This window comes from Enhydra lutris, unplaced genomic scaffold, assembly GCF_002288905.1.
Source record: "Enhydra lutris kenyoni isolate GAN:26980312 unplaced genomic scaffold, ASM228890v2 scaffoldscaffold18, whole genome shotgun sequence".
In the NCBI taxonomy this organism is placed as follows: Eukaryota; Metazoa; Chordata; class Mammalia; order Carnivora; family Mustelidae; genus Enhydra; species Enhydra lutris.
In genome coordinates, this window is record NW_019154102.1 from 527,316 (window position 1) to 555,066 (window position 27,751).

At 50.3% G+C, this 27,751-nt stretch overlaps 1 protein-coding gene across 1 annotated transcript in view; it reads right to left on the bottom strand.

Annotated features, from left to right (window-relative positions):
* The window catches only part of LOC111148103 (potassium two pore domain channel subfamily K member 12), a 47,568-nt gene extending 22,845 nt beyond the window's left edge, over nt 1-24,723 (bottom strand). Inside the window, exon 1 of the mRNA XM_022504508.1 lies at nt 24,333-24,723. Coding sequence (XP_022360216.1) covers nt 24,333-24,723 — 391 coding nt within the window. The remainder of the gene's footprint in view (nt 1-24,332) is intronic.
* Between the last annotated feature and the right edge of the window lie 3,028 nt (nt 24,724-27,751).

Sequence of the window (27,751 nt, forward strand, 5' to 3'; positions counted from 1 at the left end):
TTTTTAGATGCGCAGTCTGACAGGCATGGTCTGAGGCAAGAAAGTAGTGGACATGGTGTCAGAATTCAGGTCCGTGATCCCATAGGTTCCAGGTCTCTGACAACACCGTCCCAGAGTTTCAGAGCAGACACTCATCAGAAGCTTGGCTGTCTCACTAGGTGCTGCTGTCCCACTAGGTGCTCCTGCCCCTGGCTGGACAGATGCCCCAGAAGCCAATGGGGTATATCCCCCCAGGCATGTGCTCTCTTGGCTCTCTGGGAGAAAGGGTAGCGTGGGGATCACCATGGCCACGTGACCCTGGACACTGGCCATGGACTAACCCTCTGGGAGCCAGGCCAGTGAGCTAGGGCTTGGGGATGGGTCATTCCCTCCTCCTGTCTGCTGGGATTCCGGAGGTCTATAGAAGAACGTGTACCATCTTTACAGTCTCCTCTATCTTGCCCCACAGTGATTCGTCATCCACCCAGATACAGTTCTCCTACCTCTCTCTGTCCCTGATGAGAGGAGGTCAGGGGCTCTTTCCAGCAAGAAGCCAGGAGGACGCCCATCACGGCTCCTAGGAGCCGGGGTTCCCAGATGTGGCACCAAGTCCTCAGGGCCTGCCTGGCTTCAGCTCTTGGTGGCAGTGAAAGGCCAAGTAACATTCTAGAAACATGGCCACCAGTTTCACCTCTCGTTCTTTTGGACCGACTCTGTGGTCTCAGAGGGGAGTAAAGACAGACCTCCATCAGAAGACAGATGCACAGACATGCCTACATGCCCCCCACCCAACACACACAGGGTATCACAGGGATAAAGCTAGGCCAAAGGGAATCTCATCACCTCATCTCTTCCTATAGTTTCAGCCTGTTCTTGGGCAAGGCTTCGTAGCCCAGGGAAGCCCCGGCCTCTGTGCACAGGGCCTGCACCTCACCAGCTCCAAGTGACAGGGACTGCGGATGGCAGACTGTGGACAGCATCTGGGAAAGCCTTTCTCTTTCACGTGGCACTTTCCCAGGCCCCAGAGATGGCTAGCTTTATTGTTCCCAGGGCTCTTGCTAAAATGCATCAGTCCTGTGCACTTTTCTGTCTGAGTAACTCATAGATTGCAAAAGCTATAATTTCATGGGATTTGTTTTAAATGCCCTTTGTTGGCAGATATGGGCTCAGCATGAGCACTGGGTAATTTTCCAGCCTCCTAAGTGGCCCCCCTGTAGCTAACACGTACCATGCACCAAACATAACCCACCCTCTTTCCACCCCCCAGACAACCCGATTACTCACTCACATGGACTTCACCAGGGCCCTCCTAGGGTGGGGTGGGGGGGGAGGGTCCCTCGCCTAGGTCCTGTGGGGGAGGCACTCATGCTTCTGACAAGCTCCAGCATGTCCTCTCCAAAGAGTACTATGCATCCAACAAGAGGAATGCTTTTAAAAAGTTTATTTCTATGTTATGTATCAATAATGAAAGACCTGAAATTTTTCTCTAGAAAAAAAAACCAATCCAAGACAAATCTCTGTTGTAGTTCTATTTTAGCGGTATTGGAAATTGGAACATTTTTTCTTTCACTTCTTTGTGCTTCTTTCTTTATCAAATGTTCAATAATGAACATATGGTATTTGAGTGGATTAAAAACTATGTCATTATTTTTTAAAGGCAGGGTCTGACTGGGAAGGGAAGTCCTAGGTGTGTGGTCAGATAGTCCTTGGCAGGAGTGAAACAAAGAAGGAGGGTTAGCGGAGCCTGAATTATCAGGGTGGGCTCTGCTGAGGAAGAGGCCCTTGAATGCTGTGTGGGTTTTGGAGAAGTGAAGAGGGGAGAATGGGAGAGGGCTTTTCCGGGCAGAGGTGAGGTCATAATAAAGAATGGAGGGGCCCAGTACCAGGTCATTTGACTAGAGCTGAGGGTGGAGCAAGGAGAGGCATGGAGAGGCTAGAGCCAGTTTCTAGAAGCTTAGAGGATACAAGGCAGGCTGCTGCCAGAGAATGGACCTTTTGGGAGGTCTGGATCCAGCTCCACATCTTTCCTCAATTCAGTCATTTACCAAGTCCCTCTTCTGTCTCTAAATCCCCCCATCATTCTGGCAGTACCAGCTTTGTGGCAGGGTGGGGTGGGTGGTGGGCTGGCTGAGGAGGCAGGGACCCCCAGGTCAGAGTCTCCTTTCTGTGACTCATTAGCTCTTTGATCTGAGAAGTCCCTTTAACTTCTCTTTGCTTCAGTTTTCTCACCTATAAAGTGAGGATATGAATTGCACCTGTTTCCACAGGACGATGATGAGGGTTAAATGAAATAACATGTGTAAAGCGCTTAGCATAGGGCTTGGAAACGTTGACTATTTGTGCTGTTAGAGAACAAAGAACAGAATTTCTAAAGATAGGAGATGAGGAAGAATGGGGAAGAGAAAGGTGGTAGAATAAAACTCCCAGACTGAATTTCACTAAGCTTCCTTTGTTTTCTTTGGGTAAATAATTGGCTCAGGAGGCCAGCTGGCATTGTCTCCATGTTCTCTTGGGGAGGAACCCACCCACATTAAACTCCCAGAGAGAGACAGCTATGGACAGGGAAAAGCTGTAAATGGAACCCACATCGTAGATGCCCCAGGAACAGAGGAACAGCCCCTCCTGTCAGAAACTTCCAAGGGCTTCCAGAGCATAGAGCCATGGGTCCCAATTATTAGGCTGAGATTCTCACAATTCTGCCTTTATTGCAAAGGCATCTGAATCTATTTGTTCTCAGCTATAATAACTTTCTCCTACATGCCTGTGCTACTAGTTTCCAGATATATGTGAAGTGAAACCATGAATGCATTTAGAAATGGTATTGAATTCAGAGGACTTCATGCATCAATATGTATTTTTCCTATTAATTAATGGGTACAGAAATTATATGTAACTTCTATCATATTGGTTCCATAAAAAATATTTCTATCGGGGCGCCTGGGTGGCTCAGTGGGTTAAAGCCTCTGCCTTCGGCTCAGGTCATGATCCCGGGGTCCTGGGATCAAGCCCCGCATCAGGCTCTCTGCTCAGTGGGGAGCCTGCTTCCTCCTCTCTCTCTCTGCCTACTTGTGATCTCTGTCTGTCAAATAAATAAATAAAATCTTAAAAAAAAAAATTTCTATCATTCAGGTTCCATAAAAATACTCTAAATAAATAAAAATATTTATTATGTAAAAATATTTAAAGTGATCCTCACCTTTTAAAAAGGTTTGAAAGGCATCTGGTTTGATTCCCTGGATTGATTTCCTCTCCCTCTAAGACCCTGTTAACACGACAGTAAAGGGATAGAAAGGCATAAAGCAGGAACAAAAGTGAAAATGGGGAGGGAGGTTTCCAGTGGATGAGGAATCTCAACATAATTCTGGAAGGTCACAGCAGGTGAAGGAGTGGTGACTGATGAAGGTGGTTGTGGCTGAGGAGGAGGAGGAGGAGATGAAGTGCCCCCAAAGAACCCTGGACAGGCTTAGGTGAGGGCCATACCAAAAGACAATGCCTGGCTGCTCATTAGAGAGAAACTTGAGCCTCCAGGCTCAAGTCAGATTTTCTGTTTTTAATTCTTAAATATGAATGGACAGCCACAATTCAGACATTTGCAGAAAGCCTGTGACCTCCTTCTATCCGTTCTCCTCCCAAGCTTAGCCACTCCTTCAGCTTTTGGACTGCTAAGGCTTAGTCTTCAGATCACTTCTGAGTCCCATGATCACTCCCTTGGCTGCACATTGGAGTTACCTAAGGACTTTAACAAGATACTCATACCTATGTCCTACCTCTAGAGAATATGATACAGTTGGATGTCAGGGGTAGGGTGGTGGTTGGACATTAGGACTTTAAAAAGCTCCCCAGGTAATTTTAATATGCAACTAGCTTATCTTTGGCAGGGGGTCAAATGACACTTATAAGAGTGGTTCTCACTCCTGCCTGCACATTAGAACCATCTGGAGAACTTTAAGAAATATCAGTTCCTAGGTCCATTCCCCAGAGATCCTGATTGAATTGGCTTAAAGTTGAGTCTGAACACTGACTTTTTTTTCTAAGTTTTCCGAGTGTTTTTAATACCACTGCAGTCAGGGTTGAGAGCCATTGGTCTATAAAAATTTGATTATCTTAGGGCTGAACTCTCTCTTGAGTTCTAGACTTGCATATCCAATTGCCTACTGACATCTAGCCTGAAGTCTAGCAGTCATCTCAAAATTAATGTCTTCAAAACCAAGCCTTGATTCTCCTCTCCATCCCAGCAGCCTTCTTGATTTGACTACAGCCTTCCTTATCTCAGTAAGTGACAATCCATCCTTCCAGTTGCTGAGGTCAGAAGTCTTAGAGTCCTTTTTGCTTATTTTCTTTCTTTCACACCCTATATCTGATCCATTAGCAAATCCTTCCATTCTACCTTTGAATCATATCCAGAATTTAACCACTGACTTTTGCTTCAGGCCACGAAGGAGTAGCTGGGTCCAGACCTACCTCCCATCATAAATAATGGGGAAACCACATAAAATCTATGAAACAGTTATTTTCAAAAACTGGAAAACAGGTAGTGCAGGATTATGATCCCTGAGAGAAAGGAAACAAACAAGGCGAGAACCTTTGATTGCCCTGGTTTTCTGGTTGGAGGCAGTTTTCAAACAGCAGTAGAAGAAATGGGGATCCAAATAGAGCCCAGCACTCACTGAATTGAGGAGGCAGAGATCTGAGTTCAAGGAGGACCAGGCAGCTATCACATAGGCAGTACTTGCAGGGTAGTGTATGGGAAAGGAAGGAACTACTGAGTGAAAGAGCATAGGGCTTTCCTTGAGTCTTTGGCTGAAAAACAACGTGTGCAGGGCTGCCTGGGTGGCTCAGTGGGTTAAGCCTCTGCCTTCAGCTCAGGTCATGATCTCAGGGTCCTGGGATCAAGTCCCACATCGGGCTCTCTGCTAGGCAGGGAGCCTGCTTCCTCCTCTCTCTCTCTCTCTCTCTCTACTTGTGATCTCTCTCTGTCAAATAAATAAAATCTTAAAAAAAAAAAAGTGTGCAGGTATAGGATGAAACTTCTTAAGACCAAGAAAAGAACCAACTTCCATGAAAGGATGGCTGCCAGAGATGTGTAAGCCAAACCATTTCCAGAGCTTTTATAGAGCCAGGAATCACCTGAGTTCCCACCAGCCAAGGGACAAAGGTTTTAATGAATACACAAGGCATTCAGTAGAGACCCCAGAAAGGTTATGCCTTAATAGTGCAGCTGAACTAGCCCCAGAGAAAAGTCTCCTTTAGATTTGTCTTTAAAAAGTTTAAAAACAAGCCTGAAAAAGATCACATGTATCTATCAGTAACTCAACTGTCTTCCAGAACAAAGTCCAACCCTTTTTTAAAAACAAAAAAATTTATTTGAGTGAGCATGAGAGAGAATATGTGTGAGCAGGGGAAGGGGCAGAGAGAGAGAGAGAATCTCCAGGAGACTCCCTCTTCAAGCATGGAGCCCAATGCAGAGTTTGATCTTACAACCCTGAGATCATGACCTGAGCAGAATTCCAGAGTGGGAGGCTTAACAAACTGAGCCACCCATGCACCTTTTTTTAATACTTTTTAAAAGGAGTCCAGCAAAAAAAAAAAAAAAAGGAGTCCAGCATTTAGGAGTCCATTAGCATTAAGGTCCATTAGCATTAAAGGACTCCAACACTTTTTAAAGGAGTCCAACACTTTTTAAAGGAGTACAGCATAATCATCAAAAATGTAAAATTCACAATGTCTCTATTAAAATCAGACATGCAAAGAAGCAGAAATCCACAAATGAGAAAAATTAGTCAGTAGAAAATGATCCAAAAATGCTAAAGATTAGGGAACTAACAAAGATATTTAAACAGCTATTTTAAATATGTTAAACATGTTCAAGGTTTTAAGAAAAAGATGAACGTAATGAGAGAAATGGGAAAAAATAAAGAACTAAGAATTTCTAGAGGTAAAAAAAATAAAATATCTGAAATGGAAACTTCACATTGGATAGGATTAAGAGTAGATTAGCCACTGCAGGAAAAAATAAAAGATCAAACTTGAAGACATTGCAACAGAAACTATCTAAAATGAAGCACAGTGAGAAAAAAGGTCTGAAAAACAAAAGAAGCAACAAAGATAAGAGTTTGTTATCTGTGAGACAGTATTGGGTGGTTTACTATATGTGTAATTGGAGTCCACAAAGGGATGGTGGGGTAACAAAAAGCATATTTGAAAAAGTAATGGTCGGAAATTTTCCATAGTTGGTAAAATTTATAAACACACAGACCCAAGAAGTTCAGTAAGACTAAAGTAGGATAAACTCAAAGAAAACCATGTCAAAGCACATCAAAATCAAATTCCGGAGAATCAGGGTTGAAGGAAAAATCTTAAAAGCAGCAAAGGGAAAAAAGGCACATTACTTAGATATAAACAAAGATTAAAAATCACAGACTTCTTGTCGGAGACCATGTAAGCCAGGAAATAATCTTTAAAAGGTTGAAGGAAACCAAACAACCCTTAAACCTAGATTTCTATGCCCAGTGAATATATCTTTTCTGAAAGCTCTTCTCAAAGATCTCATCACTTCTTCCTGGCTCTGCCATTAAAATCTGGTTCAAGTCACCATCATCTCTCACCTGGAATATTACAAAAGCCTCCTAACTGGTTGTCATGCTTCTAAACTCACTCCGCAAAATTTTTTTTCTTGAACAAGAGTCAGAGTGACCTTAAAATATAAGTCAGATTATCTCTCTGCTCTTCTCAGTACCCTCTAGTGGTTCCCCATTTCGTTCAGTAAAACCCAAAGTCTTTGCCATGGCCCAGACACCCTGCATGATCTAGTCCTTGGTGGTGGTTCTGACTTCACACTATGACATTCTCCTACTTGACCCTCCTCCAAACAACATTCCAGCCACGTGGGCCTCACTGCTGCTCCTCCAACAAACCGAGGAAGCTCATGCTTAAGAACCGTGGCTGCAGTAATCTTCCTCCAGGAAGCCACACAGCAAACTCTTACTTCACTCCATGTCTTTGCTCAAGGGTCATGTTGTCAGAGACCCGTTTAGATCACCCAGTTGAAGACAGCACCCCCATTTCCATTGCTCTTTTATTCTCTTAATTTGCTTTTTTCTTTTTGTAGCCTTTGTCCCCATCTGACACTTCTTTTTTTCTATTTTTCCCTTGTGATGAGACCCTTTTTTTTTTTTAAGATTATTTATTTATTTATTTGATAGGGGGGAGGAGAGAGAGAGAGAGCAGCACAAGCAGGGGGAGTGGCAGGCAGAGGGAGAAGCGGAGCCCAATGTAGGGCTTGATCCCAGGACTTTGGGATCATGACCTGAGCAGAAGGCAGATGCTTAGCTAACTGAGCCCCCAGGTGCTCCTGACACTTATTTAATGACTGACTTCCTTAGCTAGAATGTTAGCTCTTTACAGTGGGGACTTTGTCTCCTTGTTCACTGCTGGACATGGAATGTGAAATCAATCACTGCCACACATACACACATAAACGCACTGCGTCCCTACCTCACATTTTTCTGGAACTCTGTAGTTCAAGACTCCTTGATACATAAAACATCTTTGTGCCCTCAAAGGGCTGGGAGGAGCTCTACATGACATATGTTTTAGTACAGTGGCCTCACTCGGGGGTTGGAAACCCTGGAAACATTACAAGAGGAAAAGGCCAGGGCCTCGCAGATGCTGGCTCATTTGATCATATCACATGCAAAAGTTGGGCCTCTCCCTGCAGGGTCTGAATCATCTCCTACCTCCCTTCTCAGCCCTGGGGAGTGGGGCAGGGTCAGGAACTGGGATAGAATTAATCAGAGTACTCAGCTCCAAGTCTGCAGCTGGAGTGCCCTTCAGTCATAATCAGCTATAAAAGAAGAATTTTTTATGGAAAAACCATTTAAAAAGAAATAAAGCAGAGATTTATTTGGAGGTGAAGGTGGTTCTAGGAACAAAGACACCATGAATTAAGGTTACTGCTACACACCAACCTCTGTTGCAGACTTGTGCCTCTTCCCTAGCACCATTCTCAGCTGCCGGGCACCCGAGGCTGCCCTCTGCAATCTGTGAGCCAGGGGCGAGGGGCTAACCTTCTGAGCCCAGATTTGGGGAGGGACTTTCTCCTCCGGCTTCAGCCTGACTTCACTCCCCACCTTCTGTGCAGTTGGAGCCTCCTCAACTGCCTTCCCCCCATTATTAGACACACACAACTGGATGTATTGTAGAGATCCACAGGCTCACACTCAGTCCCCTTCCCTGGGTCCTTGTGTGTGGCCTTCACGAGGAGAAATGGGGGCAGAACAGAGAACAAGAAAACCCAGGAGCAGTAGAGATGCTGTTGAGTCACAATGAGCGCTAGTCACTAGATCCTGCCATTTGGTTCCTGAATACGCCTCTCTCAGCTTCTCGTCTGGTCCTTTCCGAAGGCCACAGGATGCCTGCCCCCATCCCAGGCCGTTTCCACCCCATTCACTCTGCACACAGGTATTCAGCATCCCAGCTTGCCATATAAACAGATGAACGAACATTTATGGCCTCTTGGCCTATTATGTGAGGGTCTTCCCTGAAACCCTGTGAGGCAGACGTTATTGTGGGAAAGACGTGTGTGTGGCTGCTAAGTCCAGTGTGCCAAATTCGGCTAGCTCTTTGTTCCGTGTGTGTACACCAGTAGCTATAAAGTAAAATTATAACCATCATAGATCATGAGCCACTTAGAGCTCATGAAGAAACAATACTCATTGGCAGTCCTTTTGAATGAGTTTGGAATCACACCGCAGTTCAGAGCTAAATATACAAACTGAGTACCTACTCCTCAAGGATTTACCACCCATATACACATGTAAGCTCCCCATAAAGTGCAGAGGACAGCTGGTAGTGGGCTGATTTAAATGTTGGAGGTGAAGAGCCAGAACGAGGTACTTCACAATTATCTGGCTGTTTCCCAGCAATCTAGAGAATGACAATTTAGACTAACTAGATTGCCTGATTTAATGATCTAGTATATAGTGACTGATCAGCCAGAACGCTCCTCGGAAACACTATCCTCACAGGGCAGTCCTGCTCAGGAACATGCAGTGGCTCCTTACTGCTCTGCAGGCCAAGACCAAACATTTCTGCCTGGGTTTTCAAGGCCCGCTGATGGGACCCAAACCTATAAAATCCGTTTTACCTGTCATTGCTCCGTAACATGCCTCAGACTGGCTGGTCCTGATGTCACTCACTGTTTCTCCAGCTTCCCTGTCCTGTAGCTCGAGAGGTGGCATCAGACACAATGGAAGGAGCAAAGGCTTTAGGGTCAGAGAGCGCAGCTCGGGGTCCAGCTTTGCCACTCACGGTGTGATCTCAGCCACATTATTAATTAATAAAAACACTAGTTCACTTAGAGTGCCTATTAAATGCCAGGGACAGACTAAGCACTGCACTCATTATCTCCTGTCATTCTCCTGACAACCAGTGAGATAGCTGTTGTTATTACCTCCATTTAAAGATGCAAGAACTGAAGCTCTGGAAGTTCATTCATTAGTTCAGCAAACACCCGGAGCTATGCTTAGTGACAGGAATGTAACCATGCATGAGAGAGAGAGGAACCCAGCTCTCAAGGAACAGGGAGTGGCCAGAAGTTGGGCAACGGAGAAGCACACAAACAGATAGATGAACCAGATGATTTATGAAAGTGGTTTGTGCTCCAATAACACATGGCAGTGTAATGAGCAGGGGTCATGGGGTGGGGGTCAGGGAGGACTGCTCAAAGGGGTACATTTTAGCTTTTGACATTGAGACCTGAATGTGGTTGAGTGGTCAGCCATGCTGAGATGCACAGAACAGTGCTCTAAGGAGCAGAGACAGCAAGTGCGAGTACCCTGAGGTCTAACGTCCACTTTGGGTGGAGTGACAGGAGCATAAGGAATCCGATTTCCTGCAATGGGAAGTCACTGAAGGCTTTCAAGTGGAAAACTGGACAAGAACTTGATCTGATTATACCTTTAAAGATCTCTGTGGCTGCTGTGTAGAGAAGAGGTTGTCACGATGCAGACAAGAAGCTGAGGGTTGGTTAGGAAACTGCTGTAGTTGTTCCAGCAACAAGTGGCAGTGGGGGTCGGAGCAGATGGTAGTGATGGGCATGGGGACGAGGGGATGGGATCAGCATATATTTTGCAGACTGCACTGACAGGAGTTGATGATGGATTGGATCTAGAAGGTGAGGGAGAAAGAGGAATCAGGACAGCTCCTTATGTTGGTGACCTTCATTCAGATAAGGAAGACTGAGCTGGGGCAGGAATCAAGCATTCTATTGTTGGTCTTTTTAAGTTTTGATACCCAATTAGCCAACCACGTAGAGATGTCAAGGAGGCAGTTGGACCTCTGGTCTTGAAGGTTAGTGGGGAAGATTGGGGTTATTCTTGTGGAAGTCATTAGCAGATAGGGTTTCAAGCCATGGGCTGCAAGAGGATGGGAGTAGGCAGACCCAAAATATACAACTTTGGCATAGGATTATTCGGAGCTGAAGGCAATGGAGAAACAGCAGACGCAAGAAAAGCCCTCTACCCATCTTCCCCTATCTGCCTAAATGTGGGGTATAAAATTTCCTTTGTGAAGATATCTTCCTTTCCCTCAACCATACCAGAAAGAACTCCTAATCACCAGAGACACTCTTATCACCCTAGTACTGCATGAGATTGAGTCTGCATAAGAAATCCTACTAAAGGGGTGCCTGGGTGGCTCAGTGGGTTAAGCCTCTGTCTCTGGCTCAGGTCATGATCTCAGGGTTCTGGGATTGAGCCCTGCATTGGGCTCTCTGCTCAGCAGGAAGCCTGCTTCCCTTTCTTTCTCTGCCTGCCTCTCTGCCTACTTGTGATCTCTCTCTGTCAAATAAATTAAATAAATAATCTTTTAAAAAAATCCTACCAAAATAACCTTTATGTTTCATTAGTTTCCCCTGACTACAACTTACCACTCCTAGAAAGCTAAACCCTCTTTCTTTTGTCTTATAACTTCACGATTTATTGCCCTTCATTAAGATGGCATATAAGCCCCTAGCCCAACTGCTTCTTTAAGTATTCAGTTCTTTCCTTAAAAGGCCTCCAGGCAGGGAAGCCTGAGTGGCTCAGTGGGTTAAAAGGCCTCCAGGCAGAAACATAATAATACCTTTGTCCTGCAAATCTGGCCTTTGTCAGTTTAATTTGCAGGCCCCAGAAACTGAATCTAAGAGGGTAGAAGAAAAAGACTTTTGCTCCCCCACAGGTGAAATGAGACCGTCTGAAGAGAGGGCAGAGAGAAGGGCCTGAGGACCGAGCTTGGGGCTCTCCAACACTGAAAGGCCACACAGAGGAAGGGACCCAAGGAAGGAAACTGAAGAAGGCAGCCAGGGGAGGATAAAAGAGAGCATGCTGTCCCAGAAGCCAAGAGAATAGAGGATTTCAAGAAGGAGGAGTGGTCAGCCATGTCTAATATTGCTGAGATGCTGAGTAAGAGGGAACGGGGAAGTCATCATCGAATTTGCAGGAGGCTGCTGGGAGTCTTGCAAGTTCAGACTCCAGAAAGGTGGCGTGACCTCTTGATTGATGTGGATCCGGAAGAGAAGGGAGGGGAGAAGGGAGATATTGACTACCCTTCTGAGAAGTTTTCCTGTACATGGGAGCAGAGAAAGGAGGAGGTAGCCGGAGGATGATGCAGGGGTCAAGGGAGGGGTCTATTGAGAAGGGAGAAAATATAGCATGTTTCATACTCATCGAGGACACTCTGATAATGCATGGGAGTGGGTAATGGCAGGAATGGAATCTTTGAGCAAGTTAAAGGGAATGGGTGGACGATTCACCTGCTGTCATAACAGGCAAAGCCACTGCATATGGTAAGTAGATTTAGGGGTGTGAGGATACAAGAGTCCCTCTCTGATTACTTTCATTTTCTCCATGAAGTGTGAGCAGAGCGAGGGGTATGGGAGGCTGGAGGTTGGAGGGGCAGGGAGAAGGGGTGAACTGACATGGTAGGAAGGCGGTAGGAGGGCCTGCCAGTTGGAGTTCCCAGCTGGTTCCCAGGGATCACTAAGGTAAAGTTGGATCAGCCAGTATGTTTGCATTGTTTTCTCCTGCTACAATCAGCTGCTTGGGTGCGGGAGGGGAACAGGTGGAAAGCTGGTGCTTAGATGGTGGCAGAGCAGGGGTAAGGGCCCAGCACACACGGAGAAGGGCAAGGAAGTTAAGGGTCCCTGCAGAGGGAGTAAATCTAGGCTGGATTACAAAAGAGGTGAGGTCCCAAACAAGATGACAGAAACATAAGAGCAGGACACCATAGGTCCTGAGGTCCCAGGATCACTGTTTGGAAGGCAAGAGAGGAGTAGAGCGGGAAGGACGGGAGGTGGTGGTCAGAGGCAGGGATGTTTGGAGTCAAACACTTTGAAGGTAGCGCAGGGTCATAGCAAGGACAGCGGGAGAACTGCATACCTGCAGAGGGGGACTGAGAAGAACATAGTGGTCAATGAGATGAGATGGTTGAGGGACAGGAGCCCTGGGTCTTTGATGGGTCAACCTCGGCAGACGGGAGCAGGAAGCAGGGGAAGGCAGTGTGCAAGGCTTCCTCAGTGATCAAGGAAGAGACATGTCCCAGCAACCGGCTAGTGAAGGACCAAGCTGAAATTCAAACCCCAGACCAGGGCTCTCGGTCTCCTCCCTGTCCCCTGTGTCACACTGCAAGGCACTGGCTGGCGATGCAGATTTCCTCATTCTGCAACAACAGGCACTGCCCCACTGAGCAGCACGAGCTGGGGAGCTTGCTATGGCCCTTTCTGCACAGTGGGCATGCTGTCCAGGGTGCCACCCCATGGGTGCAAGGGCACACTGGCCACAGCAGTTCCTGGCACTCTTGCTTCTCAGATACCCACCAGACCTTGCAGCGTGCTCACTAATGTGACCACAGTCTCTTGCCATTACGGACTGCGCTGCCTCAGGGGTTTGGGGCTTGTGCATAGGTGGTGATGGTGATGACAGCACAGGGGACTGCATACGGCTGTGGAGCCTGGACACACTGGTTGCACAGTGCAGTTCACTCCGCGCACCAAGTTGCTTGGCTCTACTTCCAGAAGCCCTGGGATGACTCCCTCTGCAAACTGAAGCTTTCTTGGACAAGGTGAATCGTCGTCAGATTTTCACATTTTACTTTTTCATAAACGGGTGCCTAGGTAAACTTGAGAATCTTGGAAACGGCCGTTCAGCCCACAGATATTCCTGGAGCCCCTCCCACGTGCCAAGCCCTGGGCCAGCCAAACGGGGGGCATGGCAGAGATCAGAAGACGCAGCTCCCCCCGCCGCGCCCCACTTCCCACGGGTGCTAGCAGGGTAGGGCCTCGCAGTTCTGCTTCCAAAGAAAGGGTCCTCTTTCCTGCCTGTTGCCTGGGGCTTTCAGACCTTCCCTAGCACTGGCTCACCTGCCGTCTCACCTTCCCTTCCCTTCCCTACCCTCCATTGAAGAATAGAAGCCAGCCATCAAAACCTGCATGGTCTCCAAAATGCACCCTGCCCTCCTCAGAAACGCCAACAAGCTCAACGTGGGCAGAGTTTCGTGTGTTCCTTTCCCCTGGGCCCGGCTGTCTCTGCAGCATTTCTGGCAGGCCCCGGTGTGAGGAGCTCGGAATTCAGAACACTTGGCAACAGGGAATGAGATCGAGGCCATTTGGAAAGGATTAGGAAGAAGTTACACGGAGTGTGGTTTGGGGTTTGTGTTTATCTCGACTGTAACTTTCCAGAAAGCTGGGACACCCAATTCCAATAAAAGCCTCCCCAAGTATTTTTGGGAGGCATTGTGATGGCGCTGGATTGTGTGGGTGGGAGTGGTTTTTCCCCAGTTTTGTGCAGTGGGCTTAGTTACTGGGAAAACTTCTGTCCAATTTGTGAACCAACATGTGGTTCCCAAGGGATGTGCCCTGGGCAGGTGGGGAAGGTAGCACTGCTGGGCTGAGGGGCACAATTCAGCAGGGCCTCCTTCGGCTGGGGACCAGGGCCTATGGCCAAGGGCAGGCCAGACAGGGAATCAGAGTCAGTGGGAGAGCTGGGACCACAGGCCTGGCTTCACTGTTCAGGACTGAACTTCTGCTACCACTCCTGGGGCCATGGGCTGAGGCTCAGAATTTGCTGGTGGTGTTTCCTGCCAAGGATCGTGCAGGGCCCCAGGCAGGGTAGGAAAGGACTCAAGAGAGCCATGGAGGCAACACCGCCAGCCAGGGGAAGCCCCGCCAGCATGAGCTGGCTGCCCGCTGCACATCTACCAGCCGATGAGAGATCGTTAAACCAGTGGCCCAGCAGAGGGGCCGGAGCCCAGCCTGCCCCTCCGGCTCCAGGGCAGAGGGAGAGGGAGGCGCAGGGAGATTCCTGGAGCCCATCCTGGGCCCAGCTTTTTGCATTAAAAAAAAAAAAAATTTTTATTACTATGTCTAGCAGTCCAAGGTTTTCAGTTACTCACACTCATTTATTCATTCCATCCATTCAACATACGTTGATTAATCACCTATTTTGTGCCAAGCATTCTGCTCCATGATTTACAGAAACTATCTCTTTGCTTTAATTATCTCCATCTATCTCCAGACACAGTGCCCCTTTATAGTAGCTGTTCGGTGCACAGCCATTATTAACTACAGCAGTGACAAGCCTCACTAAGACACGAGCTCCTAGCCTGGAAGAAGAGGAAGGGAGAGTAATTTCTGACGCCTACTACATGCTGGGTCCTGGGGCAGCTTCTGACATTGCTTGCATTACTTCCAGGGAAACTGGCATAGAGACAAATAGTTACCACAAGTCCAGGGGCAGAGGGACTTCACGGAAGGTCTCACACTAGTGGCCCCTTTTGAGCTGGGCCTTGAGGACCAAGTTCACTGGTAGAAGAAGATGGAGAAAAGGGGGAGAACATCTTGGGTGGAAAGAACAGCACAAGCCATGGCCTAGAGGCTGACAGTGCCTGTTATTTGTGGGTGGGGTGAGTGGGAAGGGTTGGGGTGGAGTGGGGTTGGGGAGGGGTGGCCAGAAGTTAAGAGCGGCTAGAGGCAGGGTGGGGGTTGGTACGTTGGCAGGTGCTTGGTTTCATGCGCTCCCGAAACATCTGGGAAGGTTTGCCTCCAGGACATGACCTTGAGCAGAGTCTTCCATAAAGCAGCTGGCCCTCAGGAACGGAGCTGGCCCAGTCCCCAGACTTTGCTGGCTGGTGTGTGGACCTTCTGGTTATTTGGTTTTGTGTTCCTGCCTCTCCATGTCCACTGCTGCTAGCCCAAGTGCAAGGCTGAGGGCCCTGAGATCCTGGGGTCCCCTCTCTGGGCAGTTGCTTGGCACTGAGTTCCGCCCAGACTCCCAGAGTTCTGGTGAGCTCTGCACAAAGCACTGTGCTTGTCTGCCTTCTTTCATCTGCCTGGCAGCCTCCCTCACAGAGAGGAGTAGGTTGGAAAGGATGGAAAGCGAGCAGCCCTTGGTTCAGTGTAGCCGCTGGGGCTGCAGGGAGCACAGCATTGCCAAATCTGAGTCCCTAAATTGTGCTTAAACCCTTGCTGATACCTCCTCTTATTCTCTTCCTCCACCCCCACCACCCAGCAGACCCCAGAATGGGCTCTGATCCTTCCCCATCTTTGGTAATGCAGGGCTCGGGCAGAGAGGATGCTGGGTGGTCAGGGTCCTGAATGCTCTATGCTGCCAATGACTCACTTGCTGTGTGACCCCAGGCAAGTCACTTGACCTCTCTGAGCCTATATCTTTGTCTGTGAGATGGGATAATAGCGTCCTCTTTGGTGTCGTCAATAAACATGGGTGATAGCACAGTAAAGCGGCAAGCGTGGCACATTTATGAGGGCGAGACCATCAATGAGGCTTCAGCTGTCCCTCTTGCTCCCCACAGCAAAGGCCCCGGTTGCTGGCAGGGTACAGTCTGGAGCTGGGAGATGCTGGCAGGCTCTGTAGCCTCCCCTGTCCTACCCTAGGAGTCTCTGACTGGGAATGCTTTCTCTGCCTGTGAGGGGAGCTGAGGTAGCCCCCTGGAGAAAGAATGTCGGTGCCGTGGGGGCCTGACGACCTGGGGCATCACGCTAGCTCCGGCTCACAGTGGGGCTGTTTGCTGCAGCGCCGTCCTCCAAAGGCCTCCACCCACAGTCCCAGCACCAGGCCCACCTCAGAGAAGTGTGGCTGGGCCCGACTTCAGCTGGCGCTGGGCTCTGCCTGTCCCAGCTCCATGACCTGCCCCGAAGCCTGGGACCTGACAGGAGGGCCCAGCCCATGAGGGAGACCACGAGGGTGGGCAGGGGGTGGGCTCGCCAGGCCTCTGTTCTGGGAGGGGGGAACAGAGAAGTGCCAGGGGAAACTGGTCTAACCACCACTCAGTCATTCATTTGGTTTTTTAAAAAAATGAAAGAACACACACACGTGAAGCATTATTAAGACATTCTAGTTGAGGAACGAAAGAAAATGCATTTTAAAAAGCACCCTCCCAAGCCAGTTATGCAACAGTGCAGGACAACCACATGCCCCAGAGACCTTGACCAATGAGAGGGCAGCAGAGGCCCCGCTGCAGGGGTGGCTGAGGCCCAGAGGGCTGTGCACAGGGTGGTAGATGTGGCTGAGCTGAGGGGGATGAGTAGTGTCTCAGTTTTCCTCCTGCACAGTGAGGCAACTTGGGGCTTGCCAAAGGGGCCTGCCTAGCTCTGGGCAGCTGATGCTTCCCAAGGGCTGGCCACGCACTCAGTGCACACGGCCTAGCTCGTTCAGTCCTTACAGTAACACCCTACAGGGCAGGAACCATCATTATCCTCACTTCCCAGAGGAGACCCAGGTTCGGGGAGGTACACCCACTCACCAAGAGCACAGGGCTAGTAAGTGGCAGAACCGGGACTGGGACTCCAGGTGGGCTACAGAACCGGTGTGTTCAGTCTCTACTACACTGCTCTGGGACAGTGGGAGCAGATCGCCTTCCAGGACATGGGGACATCAGAGCTGGAAGGGACACCAGGGACTCTGGGTACTCGTTCCTTTTAGGAATGGAGAAACTGAGGTGCCAGGTGGTGATGAGTCAGTCCTGCCTTAAGCCACACAGCCAGTGAGGGGCAGAGGTGGGTCTCAGCTGCAGTCCCCTGATTCGCCACTGCTCCTCTCCACCCGGCTAGTACAGGTGCGGCCTGGAGACCAATGATGGGGGTATCCCTGGGAGCTTGTTAGGAATGCAGAGTCTCCGTGTTCCCCAGACTTGCGGGCCAGAAACCTGCATTTTGACAAGAGCTCAGGGATCCACATGCACTTTCTAGTTTGAGAAGCCCTGCTTTGTGCTGCTCTACCTTTCTGGTCTGCGCTGTTATTGTGAGTACAACAACATTGTATCCAGACACAGTACAAGCTGCAATTAGAAAATTCTGGAAGCTCCATCCCAGGCTCACGTGGGGGTGAGTCCTCTGGGATCTGGGGGAGGTGACAGAGTAGGTCCCCCTGAGCTTGGTATTTCTTGGGCTCAGGTACACCAGTTACCGCTGACCTGCTGCCCAGGTGGGAGCTTAGCACTGAGCTGGGGGTTACCAAGCCCAGGGAAGAGATACAACTCAGGGTCCAGAGCATTCTCCAGCATTGCTGCTGACGGCTAGTGGACGAGGCCTAGACTCCCGTGAGGAAAACCTAAGGCCTGGAGGCTGGCCTGTGAATGGCAGGTTCAGGGTAGAATTTCCTGGGGCAGAGACTGGCAGCAGGGCTGGTAGCCAAGAGCTTGCACAGGGCTGAGGGCCAAGGAGCTTTGGTTCTTTCTCTGCTCTCTCCCTGCCCCTTCCTGGGCACTGTGAAAGGTTCTTCCCAGTTCCATGGAAGGTCCTATGTCCCCACAGCCTCAAGACCTCCGCCTCCTCACTCTTCCCTGCACAGAAATCCCGTCACTACCCCTGAGTGCAGTGAGAGGTAGAGACGGCCCAACATGCCCCCCACACCCCCACCCTCAACCTGGTTGCTGGCCGACAGCCCCTGTTCCTGCCCTGGGTCCTGGGGAAGTCAGCGGAGCTAGGCAGAAGACTGGGAAAGACCCCAGTTACTCCCTGTGGGAGTAACCGCAGGAACGCAGTGGCCTTTTGCTCTGTCTCTCAGTTCCTCTGAATCTGAGGCAGCCACGTAAGGGCAAGGAGAGTTCCACTGTAGCTGGCAGGGTTGGGGGCACCGAATCCATCTTCAAACACAGACCACCTTCAGATGGAGCGGGAGCTTTTCCCTGGAGGATGCCTCCAAGGCACCCGAGTTATTTGCTGTTCCTCTAGTGTCCTACTGTCCTCTCTACATACTCTTCCCCTTTCTCCTCGATGTAATGCTCCTCTGACTTGCTGTGTAACCTTGGGGACCTCCCACTGTCCCAGAGCACTGTAACCTTGGGGAGCCTCTCCCCCTCTCTGAACCTTATGTGAAATGAGGAACAAGGCTAAATTAGCCCTCTTCAGGTGGGTCTTAGAGGAGCTCTAGGGCTCCTTGGAGAAGCTGCGGGGGAGAGCATAGCATCTGAGGGTAGGCCTGCTGGGCAGGCCTCCAGCCCCTGCCTCTAATCAGAGGAGATTTAATACTGTCTGTTTTCTATAACGGGATGCTTTTGGCTTTTTTTGGCAGGATGGTCTAAATGCTTGTGAGAAGTTCTGGAGGACTTTTATAGTACCGTCCAGCTGGAATCCCCTAAGGGGTAGATCTTTGATCCATGTGGCACAATTCTGGACCATTCCAGGCTGGGGCCCAGGCAGGGCTAAGATGAAGGATGCTCTCCCTCAGCTGACTTGGCCCAGGAGTGCAGGGGACAGGAGGGAAGAGGGTCCAGGTACTGGACCTCTCTCTCAGTCTTTAATGGCCTGGCAGCTACTCCCATCTGTTCCTTGTTCCTGCTTTCTTCACTAACCCAAAACTTGCCAAAGGAAGCATCTCTCATGAAATCAGTGGAGACTGACAGTGTCAAAGCCACAGCCTTGTTCAAGGGGTGGCTCAGCCTCTGGGACTGAATGCAATTATGGGGAAAACCAAGTGGCCTGTTTCCATGGAATAATCAGCTGGAAAACTGTCCAGTGTCTGCTAGGCCATGTAGAGGCTCAGCTTGGGGGAGACCAGAGAGTCCCTCACTCCGAAGGGGCTGGCCACCAAAGCCAGGAAGACAGCAGTGTCCACTGACTCAGCAATTTCACCCCTGGGAATTCAAACCAAGGAGATATTACAGAAAGAAAAGGCCATCTGCATAAAGAAGATTGCTGTGGCATTACTCAAAATAGCCCTAAACAGGGAACTACCCAGCTTCCCAGCAATAGGGGTAGTAAATTATAGAACATCAACCAGATGGAATATTATGCACCCACTAAAATTAGCATGGGAAGGCAACGTGGAAGCATGGAAACAACACTGAGGATAAAACACTCACGAAAGGGAACTGGCTCCACACAGATCAGTATTCTTTCTTTTCCCTACAAAAGGTGTGACAGAGAATGGCAGCTGTATCATGAGTGATTCGCTGTGTAGTTCACTAAGGAAATCATGATCGTCTCCCAAGTGCTGGGGCCAGGGCTGGGGGCTGAGGATGGGGCAAGGCTGAGAACGCCTTTCCTGCTGTCCATCTAGCACCTCCCATCTAATCCTGAAGCTCTTCCCTAAACGTCCTTCAAAGTTGTCACAGCGTCGTCTTTCAATAAGAAGTGGTCGGTAAGGGCAATATGGGAGGAGAGGTGCTTCTCTCCTTCCCGGGAATGTTCCTCGGCTCCTGGGATCTCACAGCCACCTCCGGCTGGATTACAGACATGTCAGGAAAAAACCAAATGTCACTGTGGTAGTGACATTTCAGTCTTATAATGTCTTAGTTTCCTTTGAAGCAAAAGCCGCTTTAAAAATCCATGTTAAAAAGGAGGAAAAAAGTTAGGACTTGTTACTAATCTCACGGCTGAATAATTAAGTGTGCCTAATTCTGAAAGTAGCAGGCGAAATTATGCAGTGCCGAAGTGACACTTCTCATACCTACACCATCCCGTCTACAGCAGCGTGGTTTTGACTTTATAGCTTAAATATGCTGCCAGAAAACCTAATAAAAGGAAGCAAAAATATTTCTGTTTATATCAGGCTGCCATTTGAGAAAGACTTTTAAATATGTTCTTCCCCATGTGTAAATCTGACAGCCCTTGCATAATTAAAACGCCAGTGGAGAGTTTCCTCTGAATCTTTTCAAAGAAACCAGTAAAACATCTTTTAGGCTGTAAAATGATGGATTAATACTTGGCCATCTTTGAGCGAGAACACTGCCTCCAAGAATATTGTTTGGGGCTAAAAGAACACAGGCCACCATCTCTATCTGTGGGAGTTCATGTAATCACAGGAGATGCAGGTAACGATGTGCCCAGGGGCACACACGCATTATGATGAGTTCTGCTCATCTCGGATTTTGTTAAATGGAGGACTGGATAAACGAATGCACCCACATTAAAGCAAACTTGATTTCAACCCCTTAGGAACATGTCAAATAGCATAAATGAAAGAAATAATAATGACCCAGGATTTCAGTTCAGTGTGAGCCATCAAGATGAATGATTTAGACCACAGAGTGGTTTTTTATTTTACTGCTGAACAATCACAGGCAGTGATTCCTGGATCTGTTCCATGTGGACACACGTGTCTATGCCTAGCTCTGGGTATGGGACCCTGTTCCAGCTAAATGTCCAGACAAAGAGTTCATGTTATCCTGATGTTCCATCTAACCCTGAATACACGTGGTAACACCTGAACTTTTCTTCTGTGTCTCCCTCTAGCTGAAGGCCATTCCTGCCCCTTCTTCCCCTTCCCTACACGTGTGCATGCATGCACAAACACACGCACGCATGTGCATACACACACACACACACACACACCAACCCCAGGGCAACAAAAGGCAGAAAGCAAGTGGTTTCTGTCTTCTACCATTCTGATAAACATCACAATGTCTCCTACTCACTAGCACCTTTGTCTCTGACCTTCTTGGTATTGGCTCTTGCCTTCTCAGTTTAGACCTGCCAGATGCTTCTAGTCTGTCTGACTTCTAAGATATGTTTGATCCTTCATGCTTTCTCTGGACTTAATCAGTTGTTGGCCTGACCAACAGACAAGTCCTCCTGCCCAGCCCTGCCCTGCTGTCAGACCCACACACACCCACACCCGTTATTAAATACTTCAGTCTCAAACAAGGATGTGTCCACCAATTATATGCATGAAATTGGTAGACTGAACACTGCATAACATGGATTCTGGACCCAGCTGAACATATAATTAACTGTGACCTGAAACAAGTTCCTTAACACTCTGCACCACATGGGGTTGGACTGAAGGTCTTCTCCTTGTTCCAGTCCTCTTTAGTGAAAATAGCCAGGATATGCCACCCATCAACAGTGTGATCCATCTCTTGTTGGAATATGCTTTAACCTGTGTCTCATAGGATATGCTTTAACTTTTCAAAATGTAGCACCAGGTCTGACATACACAATATATCATATTTATAGAATAAATAAAAGAAGGTTTAAAAAAAAACTATAACTAAAATCTAGATGCATCATTTAGCAGGGTCCACACAACCACAAAAAAGAAATGTCCACACTGCAGCATGGACCATATACACCATGATCTTCACTGATCAGATAAAACTGAGTGCATGCGAATTTCTCACCCGATAAGGTGACAGGCATACAATCCTTTTGGACTGAGCTTTGGCTCCCTGAGCTACTAAATCCATAAAAGCACCAACACTAACAATAATCGTCTCTGAAGACTCAGAGCATTTAAGGGAAAGAAACTATGTAAGCAGAAGAGAAACTGACGTATGTATGTATTTAGTTAATCTCATCGCAGTACATTTTGCAAGAGAAGGCTGAAATGACAACCGTGCTACTTCAGGATTCAGCAGAACTTATCTAACGGACGGAAGTGACTGAGTTGAACCACCGGCTCAGACCACTAGAGCAGGTGGATTACTCACAGCAATGCTGCTGCTCGCATGGCTGTCCTGGCATCCCTGTAGAGGTCTGGTTCAATGCTAAGCCGTCCACAGCCTAGTTCTGGTCCCTGAGTGCAGCTCCCCTGAGAGATACATGTCTCCCTACAGCAGATTTTGGAAACAGTGTGCTGGGTCATTCGTAACACAGCCACATGCTTGAGTGTAGCCCTCCTACACTGCTTGCCTACATCTGAAAACACAAATCTAGAAAGAGAACATAGCTCCTTTCTGTTTGACTAAAGAACAGCCAATCCTGCCAGTACATTAAAGACTGGGGCTTGGAACAATTTGCCAACACACAGACTTGATTTTGTGCAAAGACTGAGAGGAGCTTTAGGAGCTGTGGCTGGGCAGTGAATGAAGAAATTGATGAGAGTGCCATCAGAGAGGCGCTGAGACCACAGGTCATTGGCATGGGGCCCGATTCTGGTGGATTCACTGCCTGTAGGGGAAGAGGACACTGCTAACACCCTTCCCTTTAGCCTGTGAGTTTCATTAGGAAGCTAAAGCCAGAGCATGTAAGTGGGAGAGAAACGTTGTCACCATCCATTATGTGCACAGGTGTGCCTCTAGGTGCAGGAAAGCAAAAGGGTGTGTTTACAAGAGGAAGAACACAAATCCGTAATGAGCTATGAATGCATGATGTCATCCTCTAGGACTAAGCATCCTTAGTACTTTTAAAGCACTTAAAAAAAACTCTAGTTGCTATAGCAACTTGATGCAGCTCTTAAAAGGGGATTTTTTTCCAGGGGGTCATTTTATATCTTCAATCACCATAACAACATGATATAGCTTTTAAAGGGTATTTTTATCCAATTTGTGTGTGCTTTGGGCTTGGGCCATATTTGCCTTTTCTACTTAAAATAATCAGATCAAGCATGACACACAAAAAATCATTGAAGGAAAGGAAGCCCTTTCGTAGACTATACATATACACTCAGAGACACATCTCTAGCTGCTCATATTCTGCACATGCATGAAGTCTTTCTCTGTCTCCCAGCAGCCATCTGCGGTGGCTTACACTGGCCAGTTAGTCTGTGCCTGTCTCTGAGCTGGCATACCAGACTAGCCCAGAGCCTACCCATGGAAGTTGTGTCCATACAATCCCCCACTTCTCAGCCCAGTGGATCCAGCCCCCTCCTCCAAAACTACCACCAGGAGATAGTGCCTTGGGGTGACTAGTGATATGGCCAGCCCAATGCCTTCTTCCACCCTGAGACTCAAAGCAGGAGCAGATGGGACACACAAAATCTCACCAAAGTGGAAATCCTGTATTTATTCTGCACTCTGTAGTAGCTGGGGAGAATGTCTGCTCACATGACACCCAGGGTCCAGGGAAAGGGAGGATGGGGAAAGTGGGTGACAGGAGAAGAAGACAGACCTGGAAGGGGTGCAGTGGGGAGCAGTAAGTGGTTCCAGATTCTCTACGGGAGAGGTTCAGAGAAAGGGTAAAAGTGGGAGAAGTGGGGGGACTTACTAAAAGAGTACTTACACAGCATGTTGTGTATGGTTGTGAAACCGTGAGCTGCTTGTACCAAAAATAAGGAAAAGGGATAATAAAAAGTATAGAGAAACCAGCCCCCTCCCCCACCCCACCCAGCTACCCCCTCGTGCCACTATTGGTTGGAAAAGATGGCAGGGTAACAGAAGAGGTCAAGAAATTGGAGAAGTGAAGAGGGTGGAAGGAAAAGGGCGAGAAAGTCGTGAAGAGGGTGGAAGAAGGGGATGGCGGGGAGCCGAATGAGAGCGCTGAAGTCCTGGCCTCCCAAGTCAGACGGGCTTTTCTTTGGAGGAGGTGCGGTGTAAACCGTAGGAGAAGCGGGTGGGAAAGAGATCAAGGAAAGTGGTTGCCCTCCCCAGGGTAAAGGGCTGGAGGATACTGAAGGAAAACGCGTGGCGAAAGAAGAAAGGAAGGAGAAAGAAGTAAAAACGCTGTGAGTGGAGGTAAAAAAGGGCTTCCCAAATCACCTGGATGAGGAAACAGACCCAGGGGGCGCGAGAAATGGAAGGAAACAGCAGGCCCTGACGCTTGTTCTCTTTAGAGGAGAAAACTGAGGCGCACAGAGAGGTTAAGTCATCGAGTTGGTAAGTGCTGGAGCGCGCGGGCGGCCGCGGGTCAGCCCAGCGCCAGGGTGAGGGTGCTCCCCATTAGGCGCACTGCCTGCGAGTCACCTCTGGGTGAGGACCAGAGACTGGCCTCTCCGGGCACTTCCCGCGCGGACAGCCGGTTAAGAAAGAGAAGGGTCAGGAGAAGGGGGACGGGTGGAGAGGTGAGGGCAAGACGAAAGCAGGCGGTGGGTTGTTAGAAGGTAAGTGGGGGAGCCGAGGGACGCGGACCCAGCCTCGGAGCCGTGGAAGGGGCTGCAGGTAAAAGGCACGGAGAGGAAAAGACGCGCGCGGGGCGCGCCGCTCACCTATGGTCGATACCACGGTGCCCACGAAGTAGAAGGCGCCGGGGAAGTCCCAGCGCGGGCGCAGCGCGTCGGCTCGGACGCCGGCGGCCAGCGCAGCCTCGTAGTGCCGGAGGAAGGCGCGCAGCTCCGGCTCGGCCACGCCGTGCGCTGCGCTGAAGTTGCGCAGCGTGGCGCCCCAGCGCGCCCGCGCCTCCGCCTCGCCCGGGCTCTCGAGCGCGGAGAAGACAGTGGCGCCTGCCACCAGGTAGAGGCCGATGAGCGCCGCCAGCAGCACGAAGCGACCCGTGTCCTCGTTGAGGTGCGAGCGGCGGCAGCAGCAGCAGCAGCAGGAGGGGCGCGGCAGGCGGCGGCGGCAGCGGCGGGGCGGGGGCCGGGGGCTGCGGGAGGACATGGTCCGGAGCTCAGCCCCGGGGCCGGGGCGGCGCTCGGGGCCCGGGCCGCGACATCCCCCCCGCGGGAGCAGAAGCGTGAGGATGGTGGCCAGGGGTCGGGGGCCGTCGCGGAGCCCCTTGCCGCCTCCCCCAGAGCCCGGACGGCGGGGCGCCTCGCCTCCGCCTTCTCGGCGCTCAGGCCGCACACGGGTCCCGAGGCCCTTCGAGCGCCCGGGCTGGGACGCTCCTCTCCGTGCCCCGACGCCTCGCCGGCTCCCGCGGCTCCTCACCCGCGACCCTCGGGTGCAGGGGTCTGAAGCTAGGCCCCTGCCGCCCTATGGCCGGCGTCCGCGGGGCCCCGGGCCTCATACTCCTCTCCAGACAGGCCGCGGGCTGCGGGCGGGGCGGGCAGGGGAGCCCGGGAGTCTTAAGACTGGGACACTGCAGCAGGGCACGAAGAAAGCCCCCGGGGGCGTCCCATGAGGCGTTCCCCCTCTCTGCGGCTCCGAGGCGCAGGCTGCGCTGGCAGTCCGCTCCCACCCCCGGGCCTGAGCTGGCGACGTCGGCTTCGCAGCCTCAGAACAGAGCCGAGTCCCGGGAAGCGCTCCCTTTCCAGCTCCAGCCGGAGAGCCGCCCGGCACCGAGAGGCGGAGTCACCGGCGCCCGGGGCGGGGTGTTGGGTGGGGGGGCGGGGGGAGAGATAAGGATGGAGAGAAAGAAAGGGGTGGGGAGTTGGGCTGCTGCGACGCCTCCCGGCCGTTCTGGCGGCACTAAATGCGGGGCACCGAAGCAGGTGTCCGGACTGTGGTACTGGCTGCCACCCTGCCAGGGAACCCCGTCCGGCCCGTCCCTGAGCTTCGGCTCCGGAATCCCTTTCTTATCTCCAAGCTGCCGCCAAACTTTGCTCAACTTGAATGTGCCTTGCGGTCTTAGGGGTTGGGGGCCACAAGACGCGAATCTTCCAACACCTGGTTCTCGGACTGCAGTCCGAACTTTAAGTTCCCTCTTGCTCGCTTCTTCCTGGATCCTTCCGCAGCGCTAGGTCTCTGATGGTTGCTTTGGAGAAATGATCCGGTCTGGGAAGGAATGGGGGTGGGGTCACTCGGCTCCGAGCGACCTGGGAATGAGGGCGTCTCCTCCCCTCCCAACCGAGCGGGCGGCCGGCGTCAGCACCGCGGACAGCGCATCGGTGCTGCAGCTCGGGGGCGGGCGGCGCTAAGGCTGCGGGGGCCTGCAGCGCGGGGCGAGGCCCGTCACCCTGCTGCGCGGTGCTCCCCAAACCCTGTTTCCTTTTCTCCTTCCCCTATGCCCCTCCCCCCAGTCGGCGGCAGGTACAGTGGCTGAGCAGCGTGTTGCCAGGGCGAGGATGCTGCGGAACAGAAAGAGGGGAGGAGTCAATTTCGAGTAGGGGAACGAGGTGTCACCGGAGGAGGAGTCCAGACCCACCCTGCTCCTGGGTCTTCTTTCGCCACCCTAGCTCCCTGACTTCTCCAGCCCGGGGTGCGGGAACCTGGATAGGAACCTGGCTGAGCAGGGTGGGTAGAAGAGGTGCAGGGGAAGCTCGCTAGCGGGCTCCCGCCGAGGTCGGCGTGGGGGGGGCGGAGGAAAGGGTGTGCTTTTGAGAGCGGCGGGGCGGAGAATCGTCGCCCCCTCGTCCCGCAGCGACCGCAAACAGCGTGTGCTCCGCGCTACCTTGGGAGCTTATCCGCATAACAGTCGGGCAGGGTCTGGGTCACAAAGTTCTCTGGTGAGGAACGCCCTCCGTACGGACGGAAGATGATTCTCTTAGGGCAGCCAGCCCCTTCTCTGTCTGCCACATTCCCTTGATGATGATGATGAGACTACGCAGATAACAGGAAAAAACAAAAAACAAAAAACAAAAAACAATGGTGGTGACTGTGTTTAGACACCCCAGGTGGGTGAACTGTGGCAAAATTAGAACTATTTTCCCACCCCATTTCCCAGCTTGTCTGGCCTCCACACTAGAAAACACTCAAGCTAAGGTCAACCCGAAGTGGTGGCAGCATAGTCAGTCCCTTTAAGGGTCTGGGTGCTCAAAATGGTTCCTGAAAGAGCCTCCACTACTCTTTGGGCATTTCCCAGCTTAGAAACCAGGTACCTCTGACCTCATGCCCCCATATGGAGACTGGGGTGGGGTGGGGCAGGTTGGGAGCAGGAGAGCTATTAGAAAGCAGAAAGGGATGACTTGGGGCATTGGTTTTCTTAAACCAGGCACATTGGAGACTTGGATCTTCCTAGAAATGCTGTTCAAGTTTGTAGATAGAGCCAACTGCCCTCCCCTATGCGTTAGGAGAGACAGATGAGAAGAAACTTCACCATGGTCAGAACTAGGATTTCTGGCTGTGAGTGGCATGTGTCAAGTTTTGCAGTGATCTTCTTAGAAAAGGGCAGGGAAACCTTTGCATGAGGGGAAGAATATCTCATTCATACCGGGAGCTTTAAACAAACACAAATTATTGCCATTGCACAATATTGCTATTATTTGCAAAATGTATTTCAATTATTTTTTCCTAAGTCTTTGTCCCACTTGAGCTTTACAAAAGTGCTGTTGCCCCAACTTCTCTCTTCCCTGCAATGCCCCCATCTCTACAAGTTCCTGTAGGCAGGAAGGATAGCCCAGCCATGGACCTTTGGAGCTGGATTCCACCTGACTGGCCAGTCCTGACAGAAACCCTGAGAAGTGTCATTCCAGGAGTTGGCAGTGGAAGCCTCCAGATGCAGCTGAAGGACACTGCCAGACCTCTCAGTGGCTTTCTTTACCCAGACTCTCAGAGCAGGGACAGTGTTTTGCTGCAGTGTTCTGTGCCTCTGGACCAGCTCCTTGCCCAGTTGGCAGAGGGCCTGCCTTGTCCTCCAGCTTGTTATTCTAGCTTGATTAGCAGCAAACCCCTGGCATCAATCTCAACTCTGAATGATCTAATCAATTTATATAATAGGAAAATGATGAGTTCCCTGTACATAGGCATGGGTGCTTTAGGGGACCAGCCCCATGATGAATGCCACTTTTGCCCACTGAATCAATATTTA